Below are 18,185 nucleotides of genomic sequence, written 5' to 3' on the forward strand. Positions count from 1 at the left end.
ATCTGTTTCAATGAAAGTTAATGTGACTTCAAATTAACATTTTTTTTTCGTTTGGTTTACAAAGTCTTTCTTTAACACACAATTAGTTTTAACACTTTCTGCAGAAGAGGCAGAAAAGGGAATCTGTGAGGTGAAGACCATGGTGGCCATCATTGTGCAACTACTGTCAGAACCCTGGAGTAAGTCTTGTTTGCCTCAATTGGATGGCCACTGTCATATTTGCTTAACACTTAAACTGCAAGTAAACTTAAAAAATTAACTCCAGGTTTGTAACATTTAAAGTATATAGAAGAATTGTTTGCAGAATTTTATAAAGTAGACCATTAGAGTTTGTAATTTTAGTCCTTATTTTATTAAATTAACACTATTTCTTGACTTGGATATTTCTAGTTCCTTATCTGTATCATTCCTCATTTATATAATGCCTTTATAGGTCCATGCAAATCCCATTCCCCCACTTGTAAATCCTTGCATGTCTTGAACTTGGCATAGACTGGCAATTTTTAGACGCAATAAAAGAAAATTCTCCTAACCTCTTTAATCATCTCAAATACCGCCAAATTGACCTGGAAATGTCAAAATACAGGTCAAACTTAAAAGGACCACCTAAAACATTCTCCTCTTGATTCTTGCCTCTGACAGTTTATTTTTTTTTTTATATAGGCCACTTTACTATTGCTTAATTCTGCAGATACTAGGGATGCTCTGATCAGGTGTTTGTTACTGGATCAGTAAATATAAAGTTGCGTTTATAAATGTATACTCAAGAGTATACAGTACATTTTTTTTTAAATTTATACAGCTGTATTTTGTTTTCATCAGTTTACTAGCTAGACATTCGTAATTCTTGGAGTAACTAAATATGGATTACCATTTTAATTATGCAGTACTTGTTTCTTAAACTAATTCTGTATGACATGTGCGGTCAAATAATAAACAGTATGAATATTTAACAAAGCTGTAAATCTATGAAACACACCAGGTTAACATGCGTTTTTTTTTGGGAAATGTTGCCTCTCTAACAGTTTGAATTGTACTTTTGACATAGTGTGACTGTAGCATGGCACATTGCTAGGAGTGACTTGGGTTGTGGCATGGGGATTGAAAGGATATGCCATCCATTAGGTTAGAAAATTTTAGCAGTATTACTGCCATGGTATTGCAGTAAATTTATTAGTACATGTATATAACATATTCAGTTTTATTGTCTGCAGATCACAAGTTTGCCAACTTTGAAACCGTGAAATGCAAATTTGAAACTGGTGCCTGGTAAGTAGACCTTAGAGTAGCCTTTTTTTTTTTTTTTCTTCATATATGTATGTAATCTGGTAGTGGTGGTGAAATCTTGTGGCCTAAGTAGTTTATGGATTGCTTTTAATTGACTTGTGCAACTTTTATTCAAATTTCACACTTTGCACTTGTTTAATTTTACCACTGTTAATTAACTGCTGCTTTGGTCACATCTGTGAAATTGGATTTGGTGGGGAACTTGATCAAACTTTGCTGTCATGACTGAAATATGTGGGGTGTGTTTTAAACCACCTATTGGGTGAGTGCATAAGGTCTAATAGTGTGAAGGTTAGTCTTCAGGTGGCAAGTGTTTTTTACGATGTTGAAAGTGTGGAGTGCAGACTGCTGATGTCAGTATAAATTTAGATGTTGGCAGTCCAGTTTTGTGGAGAAAGTATTCAAGTTTTGATTCCTAGTTGACCTGTTGAATGCTGATTGGGATAAGGGCCACAAGTGGTGATAGCCAGTGTGAGAAGTACACAAAAGAAATTCTGGGAGCTAGCCCCCATTTCCAAACACCCCTGACCCCCTTCTTAAGGATAGTGGCTCTCTGGTATTGAATAGTCCAAGGTAGATGAGGCCAAGGAAGGCATGTTTGGGCGTTGAGATGTAGTGCCAGATGATGTGCAAAAAATAACCATTTGCCTTTGCTGCCATTACCAAAGTTTGTTCTGGATCAATAAATGTTTTGGAAAATATTTAGTGGCAACTGGTTAACTAGGTTAAATCTTGAAAATGACCATCAAAATGGTGGTGATAGAAGAAAAATATTTAGAGTATTCTAAAATCGAGTCAGTGTGATGGCTTTAGCTTTGAATTTGTTTGCTCAATTTTTTAAATTTAATAAAATCTGCATGAATGTTTTCTGCATCAAGGTATGCTGTTTTCTTTAAACTTCTATTTTCTCTTTGATGTGAACAAATGCTGGTGTTAACTTTCTCTGTATATATGGCTCTCGCGTTCCAATAGTATTAACAACCTTGGATACTTTAGTAAGGTTTCACTTTGGAGAAAAGATGCGATTCATTTTTGTTGCTTCTGCAGCAGCAAGTCGGAGGTGGTGGACAGTGAAACAGTAATCCGTGCAAGAGGTCTACCTTGGCAGTCTTCAGATCAGGACATTGCTAGATTTTTCAAAGGTCTCAACATTGCCAAGTAAGTCTAGTTTTATCAGATGCATTTTACAGAAAATGTGCCAAGAATAAGCATTAGGATCAATGCATGAATTTCCAGAATGAAATGTAAGGCTAATTATTTTAAGTTTGAAGGGTGACAGTGTTTTATAGTGATCAATGATGTATATGCTCTGACCCATGATTCTGAATTGGTCAATATGTTTGAATATTTCAAATCTGGCTAATAAAACATGAACTAAAAATTCTTAGGCAGCCTAGAAAGCTTTTGCACACCTGAAAATTTAAAATTGACATCATAATTTGTACATTCAAGTCCTACATTGAGAAGTTAGTTGTAAATGACACATTTTTGAGAGAAGGTTGTATTTCTCAAGTGAGTGTAGGAAGAGGTTTGGGAAGGCCTTGAGGAGTGGTACTACGGTAGTCTGGGGCCAACAGAAGAGTCCATCGAAGATTAGGAGGAATGAAAACCCCACAATTGTATTGAATGTTTGTGGGTATATAGGATATACTGCAGTTTTTCAAAGGGGGAGGGGGGACTGCTTTTTTCCAGCAGTTTACAGCTGTAGCACTAGTCTAAATAATGAATAGTAGACCTTAACATTGAACAATGAAGTCTTAACATGGGTCAATGGATAATTTTCAAATTGCTAAATTTTTTTTTTTCAGATATACTAAGATTTTGTCCAAATTATTTCAGAAAGAGGTTTAATGTTTGAACCCCTACATTTTATTTAAACAATCCAAATTTCTATACTCCTGGGGTTCCTTGTGTACCAGTATATTCCAGAATATGTTGAAGAATCGACCCAATAGAATAAAGAAGGAAATCCTTTATTGTGAGAGACAGAGCAAGATGTACATCATGGAGCAGCTGTAGTGCTTAGAGTGACTGGTAGTGGACACATGGGAAATGCCAGCTATTAGTAACACTTCATTATGGTGAAGGGAATGAAATTTACTCCTACCACCAATGAAAATCTTTGACATATCAGGCTACAATACTGGTTTTCTTCAATGTATCCCCAGATTGTTGCTGTTGAGTTTCCAGTCGTCCTATAAGCTTTGTTCGCCCACCCCCTAGCCACTGCTATCCATGGGGTGAGCTTGGTGCCAGCCACTTCACTCTCACGTTGTCAAGAGAGGGGCTGAATGCACACTAAGGAGATGCGGTTGCTCCTCCGAAACCCCCTTTTAAACGGTGATACAATGGGAAACAAAAAAAATAAATTAATAACGTCATCTTTGCTCAGCTGCATTTCTTGCCGCTGCTGCGTGATCTGCATGTCACACTTCAAACATTTAAAAGCCTGTACAGCAGCTGTCCTTTTTGTCTCACTGCCTTGTCTTGCAGGATGTTAGTGTCTCCAAGAAAGTCTTATCTCCTTCCAAGATTTTTTTTTTATATAATCGAGAGACTTTTCCAGAAGTTTGTAGTAGTTAAAGCTGGAGGGACATTGTGTACACACATTTACACACTATGTTAACTGTATTGCTATTTTGTATTAAGTAACTTCTGATGCAAATTTTATTTCCAGATTTAAGAACAAAATACTAATTTTACATTACCTTGAAGCATTTTAGACCAGTTTCATAAAACAGAACTTTTTTGCTTCTACGGTTTTGCTAATTTTTAGGGCTTGTTGATCTTTTAAGTGGGCAAGTGTCTATTGCCTTTGTTAGCTGTGTGGTTTTTTAATAATTAAAAATACTAACTATCCCATTTTGCTAAATCTGACATTACACTGAAATTATGGAAAATTCACCTTCATTTTGTAAGTACAGAGTTTAACCTTTTTAAATGATCATTTACTGATTTCTGCATTTCCAAGGAGCTATCTGTACTATTAACAGTGGATTTTTAGTTCAATCCGGATGATTAGTCTTTAAACATTTCTTAAACTTGCATGTGAATGCATAGTTAATAATAATGAAAAATAAAAAGAAATTAATATGGTGCCTTATTTGGATTTATAGGACTAATGTAGCCTGTGTGTTGAACATTTATCTGTAGTTTTCACCAACTTCTCAAAACCAGACCTCTTGTAGTAAAGTACTAAAAGCTGTTGTCGAACAATGTAGGTCAAGTGTGTGGTGATTTTATTTTATTTTTAAACACACATGCTTTGGTTCTGTGAAACTTTTCCGTGTTTTATGATGCATGTAAGTGTAATAGAAATACTTTTAAAATGTCAGTAAAATTTTTTAAAACCTAAATTACTTTTGTATTCTATATTTTGTGCTTACTCTTGTATTCCTGAATGTTTTTTGACTTCAAGATTTTCATCGTATAATATAACTTAAGGTTCTCTTTGCTATCTGTACTAAAAATCTTGTACTCTAAAACATTTGTGTTTGTATAATATTTAATACCAACAACTGGATAATCCTTTCAGGGGAGGTGTGGCACTCTGCCTCAACGCCCAAGGACGGAGAAATGGAGAGGCCCTGGTTAGGTTTGTTGATCAAGAGCATAGAGACTTGGCATTAGAGAGGCACAAACACCACATGGGTAGCAGATACATAGAGGTAAGAGCTAAAGTCGTAATCATTCTTTTAGGGCTTATTCAGGCTTGTGCATTGTAAATTTCCAATGTCTGTTCAGCAAATTTCTAGCACTGTAATGTCTTTTTACATGTTTTTAAGGGTTTTCAAAGAAGTGTTCTATAGGGAAAGCATGATAGACATAAATTCCATTTTCTAGGGAATGAGGTGCCGAGATGATTGTTGTGGTTTAAGAGCATCTTCTGACTTTAGTGCTTTCAATCCATCATATTACTGAAGTGCAGGGATCTTCAGTGCTGTGATTGCATATATCGGGTTCACCCTGTTCTGGAATCAAGAGGACACTTCTGGGCTGTCTACAAAATAGGCCGCTTCCTGAAAAATTGCAGGATTACACATGGGTGTTACAAATATCAAGTACTGCTATGTGGGTTGGGGGGGGAGAATTGTATCATTTTGCAAACCAAAAAAAAAAAAACGGATGACAGAAGCTTGCACATTCATGACGGTGCGGTCTGTTTTTTCTAGTTTCAATGAGTTGTGGCATTGACTTCCTTTAAAAACGCTTCTAAATGCACTTTAGTTTAAGGAGCATTACCAATGATTTCAATGGAACCAATGTTTGGCTGAAAACTGATGCCTTCTTGTGTTGAAGTTTTTTCACTGCTAAAACACACAGATGTGAATTGCATCATTGAAAATAATGGAAAATTTCTTTTCAAGCATTTTAAGGTTCTCTTAATCCTAAAATGCTAGAAAAACCTCTAGGATGTGAATGGGCATTGATCTTTCCTGGTATGTGATTTCAATTTATATATGGATCAGCCAGCCACCTTTATTTTGTTGTGGGTTCCCCCTGTTCCCCTTCTCTCCTCTAGGTTACTTGCTTCATTGATTGTGGGACTGTATTTCTTTGGATGTATTTTTTTTTTTTTTGCCCCTTTTTAGGTCTGGGATATATATATATATATGTATATGTATATGTGTATATGTAGCACTATTTTTAATGCCATTTTTAAATGTATTGTCTGCATATATAGTGCATGTAAACATTAAGAGGCCGCTGTGTGAATATTGTTACCGAAGTAGCCTGTAAACAGCTGATCTTTTTCATTTCAGCTGAAAACTGAATTCCTCACACTAGAGTAATTCTTTGGGAATATAAATTAAACCATTTTAACACTAGAATTACCAGAGCCTAAGAAAAAACTTATAGATCCATCCCACCTTAAATCACTTTTTGCCTCTCTGTCAGCGTCTTTTGTCCTTTAAATGTGTTAAGCAGCAAGCAGTCTATCGCATCCCCCACTGGCGCACAGTTTTCTCTGCTCAAGTCTGTTTACCTGTGTGTCAGTTGCTTGGAGTTGTATAGAGTGAGAAGTCCAGCAAAATCATCCCTTTTTCATGCATTTCATGTGTGTTCCGTGTCTACAACAATCTATGTACAGTAAACACATCGTTAAAGAAACATTTTTCATGTTTTAGTAATAATTGACAAAATGTAGACATGAAGTTTATAATGTGTGAAGCCTGAAGTCCAAATATCAAAGAAACACTTTCACAAAAGGTACAAATATAACTGAACAAGTGCGCTTCTATTCAGAAATATAACTGCAGAAAAATGACACGCGGAAGGGTGCGACATTGTCACACATTTACTATGACTGCTTCAGTGGCGCAACGGTATCAACTGTAGGCTGGTAATCAAAACTTCACGGGTTCGATCCCCGACGACTCCGTTTTGAGAAATGAGCTGCTTTTATTCTTACTATTTTAGAATAAAAACATACATTGGATTTCAGTCTGTAACAGGCGGTGTAAATGTGTGATATAGCTTTGTTTTTTTTTTCTTCCCTTCAGTTTCATTCTCTGTCGTGTTCACAATCCTACCCTATCATCTGACACTGCTGTTTTCACATAGACGCACTGCAGCTGTGCATTTTGTAGAAAGTAAATAAATCCAAATAAATAACATTCGATCTGGCTTTTATGCAAGTAACATATAAATGTTGATGTACAAGTATAACAAAACAAGTGCACTTTTATTCAAGACTGTAACCGATGGAAGAAAAAGTCACATGTACATTGCAGAGTGTCTTTATGTGAAAACAGCAGTGTCAGATGGGGGGGTGGGCATAGGGTAGGATCGTGAGCGCGACTAAGAGAATGAAACTACCCTAAAAAGAAGTCTGACTGCATTCTTGTACCAATGCTTGCGAACTGAAGTGTCTGTGTGAACTTTTCGTGGCATTACACGTGTGTTTTTTTTGAGCATGCCCATGTCGCTCAAACAGAGGAAGCTCTGCAATGTACTTGTGACTTTTTTTTTCTTTTTTCTTCGGTTATAGTCTTGAATAAAAGTGCACTTGTTTTGTTATACTTGTACATCAACATTTATGTTACTTGCATAAAAGCCATATCGAATGTAGAAAGTAAATAAATCCAAATAAATAACAGAGTGCAGAGCTATAGCACGTCTTTATGTGAAAACAGCAGTGTCAGATGATAGGGTAGGATTGTGAACGCGACAGAGAATGAAACTGAAGGAAAAAAAAAACAAAACAAAGCTAACCTTTACAAGTATCATACATTTACACCACCTGTTACAGACTGAAATCCAATGTGTGTTTTTATTCTAAAATAGTAAGATTAAAAGCAGCTCATTTCTCAAAACTGAGTCATCGGGGATCGAACCCATGAAGTTTTGATTAACCAGCCTACAGTTGATACCGTTGCGCCACTGAAGCAGTCAGTAAATGTGTGCCCTTATCACACCCTAACGCGTGTTGCTTTTCTGCAGTTATATTTTTGAATAGAAGCGCACTTGTTCTTTTATATTTGTACCTTTTGTGAAAGTGTTTCTTTGATATTTGGACTTCAGGTTTCACACATTATAAACTTCATGTCTACATTTTGTCAATTATTACTAAAACATGAAAAATGTTTCTTTAACGATATGTTTACTGTACATAGATTGTTGTAGACACGGAACACACATGAAATGCATGTGTTCCAAATAACGATATACTGTTTATAAAACGTGTGATTTTGCTTGACTTCTCACGCTATACAACTCCAAGCAACTGACACGCAGGTAAACGGACTTGAGCTGAGAAAACTCTGCGCCGGAGGGGGATGTGTGAGACTGCTTGCTGCTTATCAACACATTTAAAGGACAAAAGACACGGGAGAGGTGAGAAGCGACTTTAAGGTGGGACGGATCTACGAGTTTTTCCGTAGGCTCTGGTAATTCTAGTGTTAAATTACTTTATCACTATTTCCAAAGTTTGGTTCATTCATGACAGATGGTTTTTTTACCTTCACCTTGATTTTTATCAGTAGCTATTTATTCAAGGGACAATCGAAGTCTCTTAAATATTGACTAATTTCAAATGGTCATTCCAGAGTACAACTTCAAATTATTAATCTGAGATTCTTTAGATATATATAGGCCTCTACATAATAGGTTTCAGAGTTAAAACTGGTGGTTGTTTTGCATATTTCAGGATGCCAATAACAAATGCTTGATTACCTTCTGCTTGACAAGGTCCTAATTTTTAATATTTTTATGATAGGTTTGAATCAATCAATAAGTTTTAATGTGTTTTTTTCTTAAAACTTTTTTTAAAGGTTTATAAAGCCACAGGAGACGAGTTTTTAAAAATAGTAGGGGGTAAGTCAACATTTTTTTTTTTTTTTGAAAACATTTTTTTTTGGTGGGCTTCCTATTATACTTAAATTATAATTAAGAGACTTTATATATATATATATATATATATATATATATATATATGTGTATATATATATATATATATATATATATATATATATATATATATATATATATATATATATATATATATATATATATATATATATATATATATATATATATATATATATATATATATATATATATATATATGTTGTCCTTCGTTAATATACAACAAACATGAGTTTTCTTGTCTGTGATGAAACAGTTTAATATGTAAGCTTTTTTTTAAAAAAAAAAAAAAAAACGTATTCTAGCAAGAAGCAAATAGTGGTCATGGCACTGAAGTGAATTGGATTTATAAAATTGATGTTTCCTCTTTTTAATTATTTTAGGATTCATAACCAGGCAAAATTGCATAAAAAGAAAAAATCATTTGGAAGCCTTTATTCTGTATTTAACTGTACAGTGGAACCTCGGTTCACGACCATAATTGGTTCCAGAACTTTGGTCGTAAACAGAGTTGGTCGTGAACTGAAGCAGTTTCCCCCATAGGATTGTATGTAAATACAATTAATCCATTCCAGACAGTACAAACTGTATGTAAATATGTAAATATATGTAAAGATTAAGCACAAATATAGTTAATTACACCATAGAATGCACAGTGTAATAGTAAACTAATGTAAAAACATTGAATAACACTGACACAAAACACCCAGGCTCCCTGCTCAGCTATAGGAGCTGGCTCGCTCGCGCTCCCTCCCTCCCTCCCCTCAGCTACAGGAGTAGGCTGGCTGGCGCTCTCTCTGTAGCGCGCGTGCACACACACACACACACACACACACCCTATCCTCCTCCCCCATCCCTTCCCTGTCAGCTGCCCACTCTCTCTCTGCGCTTGCTCGCTCACGCTCTCTAATATCTCTGTAGCTCGCGCAGCATTTTTTTTAAAATGAGTTTTAAGCACAGCAGAAAAAAAACTAACATTAAAACAAATCCGAAGTGCAGTGCATGCAAACACCAACTCGCAAGCAACCAGAAAAGAAAGATTGCAGGAGATCACGCTATTAAACTTAAAGCCTAATCGCTGTAAACACTGTTTTTAAAATGAGTTTTAAGCACAGCGGGGAAAAAAGGAACATTTAAAAAAAGATAAAAGTAACATTGCAACAAATCACGTTATGAACTGAAAAATTAACTTTTGAAAATCCGTAATACAAAACCACCAAGAAAACTAACCTTGCATGAGTCGAGTTCTGGCATGAAGTGTTTTCCTTCAGGTGTTTTCTCTCTTGTGATTTCTTGGGTTTCTGGTGCTTTTAGCTGGTAGGAGCGAAAGCCTCATGCAGCCATTCCAAAAAAAAACTCCTTGTGACCCAATCCTTCGTGTTTGCGCCCCACATTACTGGCAGTCTGGCTTTGTTTACATTGTGCTGCTTGAAAGCACGAGGGTTCTCAGATTGGTAAATGAGTAAACTGGTAAACAGTTTTTCCACCTCTTGTAATTTCTTTATTTCGATTTCAATTTTCTTCAAAACTTTCTTCACTTGCTTAGAAGTCAATGGAAGGAGAACAATGAACAGAGCTGTTGCAGCCACGTGGCTTGCTAGCTTGCTTTCTCTCTCTCGCTTTCTCTCTCAGCACGTACAGCCTGCAGATAGGCAGGCAAACACGTGCAGCAATCTCCTCCTCCCCAGCAGACGTGTGGAATTGGGGGATGGTTGGCTTGAACTTACTTGCTGCAGATAGGCAGGCAAACAGTGCAGCAATCTCCTCCTCCTCCTCCCACTCCCCAGCAGGCACGTGCTCGCTCTCTCTCTCTCTCTCTCTCTCTCTCTCTCTCTCTCTCTCTCTCTCTCTCTGCCTCAGCTCAGGCAGGCAAGGTAAACTGGATTGTTCGTATACCGAGTGCGTGGTTGTAAACTGAGGCAAAAGTTTTGCGAGCTTTTTGGTCGTGAACCGAGTTGTACGTGAACCGGGACATTCGTGAACCGAGGTTCCACTGTACGTGGTTTGTTTATTGCTTTTTCATTATTGCTTTTTTTTTTTCTCAGAGCAAAATTGAATAAGCCATCAAAATATAATTCCATAATTCACTCCAGTTTTAATTAATAAATATTTTGGCTATTGTGCACTACTAAATTTAAATGAGCTTACATTTTTTTTTTTTTTTTTTAAATCTAAAAACGTCAGGTACTTCTAATGAAGTGGTACAGTTCCTTTCAAAGGAGAACCAAGTGATAATCCGCATGCGCGGTTTGCCATTCACCGCAACTGCAGATGATGTCCTAGGCTTTCTTGGAACTGACTGTCCTGTGACGGATGGAAAAGAGGGGCTGCTTTTTGTGAAATATCCAGATGGGAGACCTACAGGGGATGCCTTTGTGTTGTTTGCTTGTGAGGAGTATGCTCAGAATGCAATTAAGAAGCACAAGGAAATTCTTGGAAAGCGTTACATTGAACTCTTTCGAAGCACTGCCGCAGAGGTTCAGCAGGTAACGTTTATTTTGATGAGGTGTACGTCAAAATCCTTTGTCAGAGCTCAGGTTGAATCTCTTCCAGCAGTCTGATTATCCATTTTTTTTTTCTCTCTCTATCCACAGGTATTAAACAGGTATCTGTCAACTCCACTCATCTCCACTCTCCCTCCTCCTGTACTCCCTATCATCACACAGCCATTCATAACAACAGGCAATACGCGAGATTGTGTCCGGCTTCGAGGACTTCCTTATACAGCCAGCATTGAAGACATCCTGGAGTTTATGGGAGAGTTTACTGTGGATATCAAGCCTCATGGTGTTCACATGGTCCTCAACCAGCAGGTTGGCTATTCTTTCCAAGTGTGGTCATTGCAATACTCTTCAGCTTTATCAGACAATTACATTTTTTGCCCAGTGACCATTTTTAAGAGGGTGTGTGTGTATGAATAACTATGTATTGCTTGTTTAAGTATCCCTTGTAATGGCTGTGCCACATGTACTATATGTTCAGTTTTTAGTTCTTTCTGCCCACAAGTGGGGATTAAAATTTACAACAACTCTTTCAATGAGATATTTTAGAGTCCAATTTAAACCGGATGCTTACACCACCCCAAAAGGTGACATGGCAAGATTCCTTATCAGATAACCGTATATCCAATGTAAATATTCGTTTTATCTTGTAGGTACTGATTAATAAGTAAAATTGGCATGCCCATGTTACAATTTTTTTTTTTTTTTTTATACAACTTTCAGCATTTTTTTATATTGTGGATTGAAAATGCATAATTTTTTCGTATTTAAATTTCACTGAGTTTGTGGTGTTTTTTTTTTTTTTTTTAATTTTGTTACAATTAGTTTACAAACAAGTTTGTATCCTCATTTCCATTTGCATATCACTACTGCACATTTTCCATGTGACTTTGCAGGATCACTAGAACAGTGTATTAGATTTGCTCAAGTGTATTTCATGAGTTTGGAAAGTAGTATTTCATCTCAGTTAGTCATTATGCCCCAAGGGAGCTTCGTGTGTTAGTTTCAGTGTTTAGAAGTTGTATTATAAATTTTCTATTTTTATTTTTTTGAAACCTTACACATTTTTCTTACTGAAACACTTGTGTACATTTGTTTAGTAAAAGTATGGTTTTACTTCATTATTTAACTTGTCACTAATTAAGTTTAATCTGCTTGTTCTTGTTATAAATGCCTTAATTCTAAAGAAAACCTTTGGCCCATAGGAGCTTTTTGTTTATAATAATGTGAACTTTTTCTTTGACGTACCCCTTAGGGCCGACCATCAGGAGATGCTTTTATCCAGATGAAGTCTGCTGAACGAGCTTTTCTTGTTGCCCAGAAGTGTCACAAGAAGATGATGCGTGATCGCTATGTTGAGGTTTTTCAGTGTTCTGGAGAGGAGATGAGTTTTGTTTTAATGGGTGGCACATTAAATCGTAGTGGCTTATCCCCACCTCCGTGTAAGTTACCATGTGAGTCCCAACATTTGCTTCTTCGCTGCCTATGCCGTTTGTGTGGTAGGTGCTGGAGCTCTGGTATGCAGTTGATTAAAGACTGATAATATAGGGGGGTGGTAACTAAATCATTCAAAGAATTCAATTAATATGATGGTCTGCTTATTGTTGATTCCTTAAACTGCCATATAAATTTCTCTCTGGGATTAGTTTAATACTTTTTAAAGGAATTCACTGCTAGAGGTGGTCTTTTGACAGTGCAGTACTTTTAATTTAATGTTTAATTTTATAATTTCATTTTTAATGTCTGGTGCTTAAATACAGGTAGATATGTGTCTGGTGTTTTTATTTGGTACTACACACTAACTTTTTAGTCTGATTTTAATTATAGCCTGACAATTGAGATTTAGAGTGGTCATCTAAATTAATATTTTAACTAGATTATAACATTTACTGTAAAATAATTGGCTAAACAGAATTTTTTTTAGTATTTTTTACATTATTGACTCCATCTTGAATAACCTAAAAGAGCCTGTTTCTAAATACTGATTTTCAGCTTGGTGATCAGTGAATGCCTTTAAATTGTATTATAGAATTTTCTGTGCTGGGAAATACAAAGCGTAATTTGCTTTTTAGAAATCGTATTAGGTAAAAGTGTTTATTTTAAATATCTAAAGTTCTTTCATACTTTGAAATTGCAAATAGTACTTTTGCTGCTACATTTGCTTTGATAGTATAGATAACATTGTTTTCCTTCTGTACTAGGCCTTTCTCCACCTGGTTATGCTGCCTTCCAAGCTGCTCCTACTGTGATCCCAGCTGATGCAGCATTGTACCAACCCCAAGCCATTCTTGCTTCACCTCGTACTCCCCAGCCGACGACTGCAACTTTGCCTCAGACAGTTGCCTACTACCCTGCACAAGCACATGCTCAACTCTATATGAATTATACTACCTATTACCCAAGGTGAATTGCAATTTCTGATGCTTTTTTCGTGGTGCACTTAGTTCAAACTACTTTTTTGTGTATGAGTCATTAAGGATTTAATCTTCTTGAAGCAGTGTACAGACTATTCTTAAAAGCACAGTTGACAATGAAATATGTTTGGCTGGAGTCTAAGACATGTGATCTCTGTCAGTTTTTAAGTCTTTTTTTCCTTTTGTTTGGAAACAAATTGTTTTAACATAATACAACTGAATCAAACACACATTTTTGTATAGTAGGTGCAGTATGCTTTGAAAGAAAATATCGTCCGTCACAACTGACAAATTAATGAACATAGAGACCCTACTCTGATATTTTTTTGTATATGAAATATTGGCAAGTAAAATAAGCTTGGGCCAAGAACATTTATTTTAGATCTAAGACTTCTTGCTATATTTTATAAAGTTTGTACAAATTCTTGGACAGATCCCTTTCCCTTCATTCCTTAAGATTAGTAGAAGATGAGTTTCTTGAATTTGCTTTATGTTCACCATTATGGCCAAAGGTAAGTGGACACATCTTCAAGTTAGCTCAGGTATTTCATCCATATTTATTGTGACTAGGTGCATTAAATCAAGCACATACAGTAGCTATGCAGTCTCATTGACAAACATTAGCAGTAGAACCGGGTTGTATTGTAGAGCTCAATGACTTTAAACATGGCACTGTCATATGATGCTGTTTTTGTTACAAGTTGGTAAGTGAAAGTTGTTTGGTGATTTTCCCCCCCCCAACCCGTCAAACGTAAATGTTGTTGCTCCTAGAACAGGGGTGGCGAACTCCAGGCCTAAAGTGCCACAGTGGCTGCAGGTTTTCATTCTTACCGTCTTCTTAATTAGTGACCAGTTTTTGTTGCTGATTGCTTCTTTGACTTGACTCGGGCCGTATAGTTTTTTTTAATTGGCAGCCAAACAATAATGAGAGACAAGCCACCACATGACCTGTGCCCATGTGGTGCCCATTACACAATATCTGAAATTTAAAGAGCGATGATGGTCTTGGCATGATTGATCTCTCAGGTCACCAAAACATTTCGACGGTGCTCTTAGAACAGAAAAACAGTTTTCTAAACGTGTGCTGTGGCAGGATGAGAGCAGCAACAAGCCATAGAATTAAATAACTAGTTTAATTAACAGCAAGAATTGGCTTCTCATTAAGAAAGTGATTGCAGTGAATTTTGGTTGGAGTTTGAAGCCCCAGTTTAGCTGGTCATCTGTTGGCTCGTTTCATATCTCATTTCTGTATGGCTGTCATTTAATGAAGAAAGAAATAAATTCAGAGGGCTGAACTCCTCTAACAGGGCTATTAAAAGTGATGGGGGGAAAAAGTTAATTAGCAGTGAAAACTGGTCACTGATTAGGAAAAGGGTTGGAATGAAAACCTGTAGCCACTGTGGGGCTTCCAGGCCAGCAGTTCACCACCCCGTCATAGAAGTTTCCACTAAACAATAACAGCTCAGCTGCAATGTTATAGACCATGCCAACTTAGAGTTAAGCCGATGAGTACTGAAGGGTGTAAATTGTAAAATTCTCCTATACACTGTTGCCTTACTTGCAACAGAAGGGACAACTCCATATTAATGACCATGGTTTTGTAAAGGGATATCAAACAAGCCTATAGGTGTGGTAGTTGGGTGTCCCTGAACTTTTGGTCTTGTAGTGTACTTTCAAGATGCTTGTTTAAATCTTCAAAACTAGCCAGTTTGCTTCATGGATAGATGTGGGAAATTAGGTTATTGTTTTTAACTAAATTTTAAAACTGTATATAGATCAAGAAATGTGTAACAGGAGGACTAAATTTGAAACTAAATTGTTCAAAAGATTCAAATATATTTTCAATATAGGTACCTTTTTTTAAATATCACAATCCACAGGTTGATTGCTCCATAGGTTAGAAAAGGCTTAAATAAGTGATTATCAAGTATAGCAGCAACAGATTAGCGTTTCTTTGCCTTGAAATGTCCTTATTCGTTTTAATTTTTTTGTAAATGGTGGACCATCAGATTGCTGGTGAATTGATGGATTAATATTGACTGAAGAAACAGTAGAGCATGCAAAGGAGATTCAGAACATGACATGTTTGCTGCTACAAATCAAATGGTTGTAAATTTGTTGTTTCTTGCCATTTTCCTGTATTGCAGAAATATTTGTAATCCAGTAATAACTGAAATTTAGTTTCTGCTCATGCTGCAGATCTGTTTTAACAGAGTCTAAGGATTTGTTGTTGTACATAGTGATGATCTGAAAAAGATGAGCTTTGTAAGGGTATTAATTTTGGCAGTGTTGATTCACCTAACAAAGTACGGTTCAGGGAGTGACCACCTACTAACATCCAGTTTTGTTTTCCGTTGTACTACCAAAACTGTTTAAAGATTTGTTTCTTTGTAGTGTTCCACAGATATTAAACTGTTCTGATGCAATGAGCAAAACGTTCACAATTAGGCTTTCAAAGCCATTATTCAGCATGTCTACTGTGAGATAATGCTTTAGAATTCTTATATATTAGAGAGATGTTAGCCAGATTTTAGACTTGTATAAAGTTGTTTCCCCAGTCCCCACTACAGTGACAGTTTTCCTCAGAATCTTTGTATCTGTTGCTACTGATGGTTATGTGTATGTGTATGGAAAAAGTATTCAGACCCCCTTCAATCTTTCACTCTTTGTTATATTGCAGCCATTTTGATAAAATCATTTAAATTATTTTTTTCCTCAATGTACACAGCACCCCATATTGACAGACAAAAAAAAGAATTTTTGAAATTGTTGCAGATTTATTAAAAAATAAACTGAAATATCACATGGTCCTAAGTATTCAGACCCTTTGCTCAGTATTTAGTAGAAGCAGCCTTTTGAGCTAATACAGCCACGAGTCGTCTTGGGAAAGATGCAACAAGTTTTTCACACCTGGACTTAGGGTTCCTCTGCCATTCCTCCTTGCAGATCCTCTCCAGTTCTGTCAGGTTGGATGGTAAACGTTGGTGCACAGCCATTTTTAGGTCTCTCCAGAGATGCTCAATTGGGCTTAAGTCAGGGCTCTGGTTGGGCCATTCAAGAATAGTCACAGAGTTGTTGTGAAGCCACTCCTTCGTTGTTTTAGCTGTGTGCTTAGGGTCATTGTCTTAGAAGGTAAACCTTCGGCCCAGTCTGAGGTCCTTAGCACTCTGGAGAAGGTTTTTGTCCAGGATATCCCTGTACTTGGCCGCATTCATCTTTCCCTCGATTGCAACCAGTCGTCCTGTCCCTGCAGCTGAAAACACCCCACAGCATGATGCTGCCACCGCCATGCTTCACTGTGGGGACTGTATTGGACAAGTGATGAGCAGTGATTGGTTGTCTCCACACACTGAGGAGAGGCAAGACACATGACAGCCCGCATGGAGTTTGCTAAAAGACACCTAAAGGACTCTGAGATGGTGAGAAATAAGATTCTCTGGTCTGATGAGACCAAGAGAACTTTTTGGCCTTAATTCTAAGCGGTATGTGTGGAGACAACCAGGCACTGCTCATCACTTGTCCAATACAGTCCCCACAGTGAAGCATGGCGGTGGTGGTGTTTTTCAGCTGCAGGGACAGGACGACTGGTTGCAATCGAGGGAAAGATGAATGCGGCCAAGTACAGGGATATCCTGGACAAAAACCTTCTCCAGAGTGCTAAGGACCTCGGACTGGGCCGAAGGTTTACCTTCCAACAAGACAATGACAATAAGCACACAGCTAAAATAACGAAGGAGTGGCTGCACAACAACTCTGTGACTGTTCTTGAATGGCCCAGCCAGAGCTCTGACTTAAACCCAATTGAGCATCTCTGGAGAGACCAAAAAATGGCTGTCCACCAACGTTTACCATCCAACCTGACAGAACTGGAGAGGATCTGCAAGGAGGAATGGCAGAGGATCCCCAAATCCAGGTGGTGCTTCTACTAAATACTGAGCAAAGGGTCTGAATACTTAGGATCATGTGATATTTCAGTTTTTCTTTTTTAATAAGTTTCAAAAATTATTTTTTTTTCTGTCAATATGGGGTGCTGTGTGTACATTAATGAGGAAAAAAATTAAATGATTTTAGCAAATGGCTGCAATATAACAGTGTGAAAAATTGAAGGGGGTCTGAATACTTTCCATACCCACTGTATATGTGTATGTATGTATGTATGTATGTATGTATATGAGTATATATAATATAATTATCTCGCACACACACACACACACACACACATATATATATATAAAATAGAGAGGTGTAGTATTTGAATGAAAAATCTGACCCAGTCTCTTCAGCTAAAACTAGTCCTTGTTGTTTGGGTCTCCCATTAAAATCTCTGCCTTTAAGGATATAAAGTAAGAGAACACTTCTTTTCCTCCTCAACCTTTAAAGTTGTTAACTTTTTAAAAATTTGATTACTTTGTAAGCTAGAATGTTACCGTTTTTACCTTCAAGAAAGTGTTTTGGATTTTTTTTTTTTTTTTAATGCTACTTGAAAAGAATAACATGTTTTAAGTTTCAGATTTGTTAATTTCACATCTTGCCAATTTTTGCAATCTGTAAACTAACCAATACATTTAAGGTGGAGGAAAGACCAAAAAATAACTAACTTTTTGCTTTTGATGTC

General features: G+C 36.7%; 1 protein-coding gene across 1 annotated transcript in view; it reads left to right on the forward strand.

The window, feature by feature from the left end:
* The window catches only part of esrp2 (epithelial splicing regulatory protein 2), a 47,157-nt gene that overhangs the window by 20,821 nt on the left and 8,151 nt on the right, over window positions 1-18,185 (forward strand). The window contains 9 exon segments of the mRNA XM_039762940.1: window positions 87-179; window positions 1,215-1,269; window positions 2,335-2,445; window positions 4,823-4,955; window positions 8,562-8,604; window positions 10,840-11,141; window positions 11,250-11,468; window positions 12,412-12,610; window positions 13,358-13,559. Coding sequence (XP_039618874.1) covers window positions 87-179; window positions 1,215-1,269; window positions 2,335-2,445; window positions 4,823-4,955; window positions 8,562-8,604; window positions 10,840-11,141; window positions 11,250-11,468; window positions 12,412-12,610; window positions 13,358-13,559 — 1,357 coding nt within the window.

Source organism: Polypterus senegalus, chromosome 9, assembly GCF_016835505.1.
Source record: "Polypterus senegalus isolate Bchr_013 chromosome 9, ASM1683550v1, whole genome shotgun sequence".
NCBI classification, from domain to species: Eukaryota; Metazoa; Chordata; class Cladistia; order Polypteriformes; family Polypteridae; genus Polypterus; species Polypterus senegalus.